This window comes from Triticum urartu, chromosome 5A, assembly GCF_056163025.1.
Source record: "Triticum urartu cultivar PI428250 chromosome 5A, HENAU_Tu73, whole genome shotgun sequence".
Taxonomy (NCBI): domain Eukaryota; kingdom Viridiplantae; phylum Streptophyta; class Magnoliopsida; order Poales; family Poaceae; genus Triticum; species Triticum urartu.
The window spans coordinates 51,347,416-51,349,945 of NC_141877.1; the positions used below are offsets into that span (position 1 = coordinate 51,347,416).

Here is a 2,530-nt window from a genome sequence, read left to right on the forward strand (position 1 = left end):
CCTCAAGCAACTCGGCAGAAACGCCCACGTCTATGTGGACAATGTTGTGGTGAAGACGGAGAAGCATGGAACGCTGCTAGAAGACCTCAAGGAGACCTTTGAAAAATTGCGCCGATTCCAGATCAAGCTCAACCCGGAGAAATGCGTCTTTGGAGTACTAGCCGGCCAGCTTCTTGGCTTCCTGGTCTCAGAGCGTGGCATAGAGTGCAACCCTGTGAAGATCAAGGCCATCGAGAGGATGGAGGTGCCCACCTGACTGCCGGACGTGCAAAAATTCACCGGCTGCTTGGCATCCATCAGCCATTTCATCAGTCGGCTGGGTGAGAAGGCTCTTCCCCTGTACCAGCTCATGAAGAAGACCACTTTTTCGAGTGGAACGACAAGGCGGATGAAGCTTTTCTCCAGCTAAAGAAGATGTTGACCAATCCGCCTGTCTTGGAGGCTCCGACTCCTAAGGAGCCCATGCTCCTCTATATCGCCGCTACCAGTCAGGTGGTCAGCACAGTCATAGTTGTGGAGCGCAAGGAAGAAGGCAAAGCATTACCAGTCCAGAGGTCGGTGTATTACATGAGTGAAGTGTTGTCCGCCTCCAAGCAGAACTACTCCCACTCCCAGAAGATGTGCTACGGCGTGCACTTTGCCGCCAAGAAACTGAAGCCACATTTTCAAGAGCACCAAATCACTGTGGTTTGCACTGCCCCACTTGCCGAGATCATTGGAAGCCGGGATGCTTTAGGCCGAGTTGCCAAATGGGCTATAGATTTGGCCCCCTACACCATCTACTACCAACCTCGCGCCGCCATCAAGTCACAAGCACTGGCCGACTTCCTCGTCGACTGGGCCAAGACCCAGTGCCTGCCGCCAGCGCCAGACTCCACCCATTGGTGAATGCACTTTGATGGTTCCAAGATGTGCACCAGTTTGGGAGCCGACATCGTCCTCACCTCTCCCAAAGGCGACAAGCTCAGATATGTGCTGCAAATCCATTTTGCCGCCTCCAACAACATTGCTGAATACGAAGCACTCATTCACGGGCTTCAGCTTGCCAAGGAACTCGGCATTCGCCGGATCCTGTGCTATGGTGATTTCGACTTGGTGGTCCAACAGTCGTTTGGCGACTGGGACGCCAAGGATGCAAATATGGCCAGCTACCGCTTCCTCGTTGAGAAACTTAGTGGATACTTTGAAGGGTGCAAGTTCCTCCATGTGTCAAGAAATGACAATGAGCAAGCTGACGCCTTGGCGCGAATCGGCTCTACCCGGCAAGCAATACCAGCCGGCGTCGCCCTGCAACGCCTCCTCAAGCTGTCTGTCAAGCCATCGCCAGAGTCGGATTCCATCTTTGTGCCGGCTCCTCCTGAAGCAGTCGGATCCGACTTGAGGACCCCAGCAGCCGGCATGGGGAACTCGGCAGGTGACTCGGGGACTGCAGCAATCGCACCCAGCCCGGGGACTTCAGCAGTCGGCTCGGGGACTTCATCGACTCAGCAAACGGCAGCCGACTCCAACCCGCCGCCTCCCGGCCCAACCGCCCTCGTGCAAGTAGCAGTCCTAGCAGTCGAAGAAATTGCAGCACCTTCCTAGGCTCAGCCCATCCTCAACTTTCTGGTGAACAAAGAGCTGCCGACTGACGAGATCTCGGCCCGGCAAGTGCAACATCGGGTAGCAACATACACCATCGTCAACAGAGAACTCGTGAGGCGCAGTGTCACTGGTGTTTACCAGAGCTGCGTGGAGCCAGAGCAAGGCCAAGCAATCCTCAAAGATATCCATCAAGGTGAGTGTGGTCACCACGCCGCTTCAAGAGCACTTGTGGCCAAAGTTTTCCTCCATGGTTTTTTCTGGCCGACTGCTCTAGAAGACGCCAAAGACTTGGTCCAGAAATGCAAAGGGTGCCAGAAGTTCCGCTCCAAGCCACATCGGCCGGCTTCTGCACTCAAGACCATCCCCATTGCTTGGCCCTTCGCTGTCTGGGAGCTGGATATGGTGGGACCATTTAAGACAGCACGCGGCGGCATGACTCATCTACTTGTCGCGGTGGACAAGTTCACCAAGTGGATAGAAGCAAAGCCAATTAAGAAGTTGAACGGTCCGACTGATGTGACCTTCATCTCCGACATCACCATCCGGTATGGCATACCACACAACATCATCACCGACAACGGCACAAACTTTGCCAAAGGCGCCTTGGCCCGTTTCTGCGCGACACAGGGCATCTGACTAGACCTAGTGTCCATTGCCCATCCGCAGTCAAACGGCCAGGTGAAGCGAGCAAACGGCCTCATTTTGTTCGACATCAAGCCCCGACTGGTCGAGCCTCTGGAGCGGTCGGCCGGCTGTTGGCTCGACGAGCTGCCGGCCGTCCTCTGGAGTCTACGCACAACTCCGAACAAGTCAACTGGCTTCACGCCTTTCTTCCTCGTCTACAGTGCCAAAGTCATCATCCCGACGAACATAGATTTCGACTCCCCTCGAGTCACCATGTACACCGAAGAGGAGGAAAAAGAAGCATGAGAAGACGGCGTCGATC

General features: G+C 55.1%; 1 protein-coding gene across 1 annotated transcript; it reads left to right on the plus strand.

Annotated features, from left to right (window-relative positions):
* Positions 1–1,140: 1,140 nt before the first annotated feature.
* LOC147967955 (uncharacterized) lies at positions 1,141–1,584 on the plus strand. The gene has a single exon (XM_087523329.1). The coding sequence runs from the start codon at positions 1,141–1,143 to the stop codon at positions 1,582–1,584; it is 444 nt and encodes a 147-aa protein (XP_087379455.1).
* Positions 1,585–2,530: the final 946 nt, after the last annotated feature.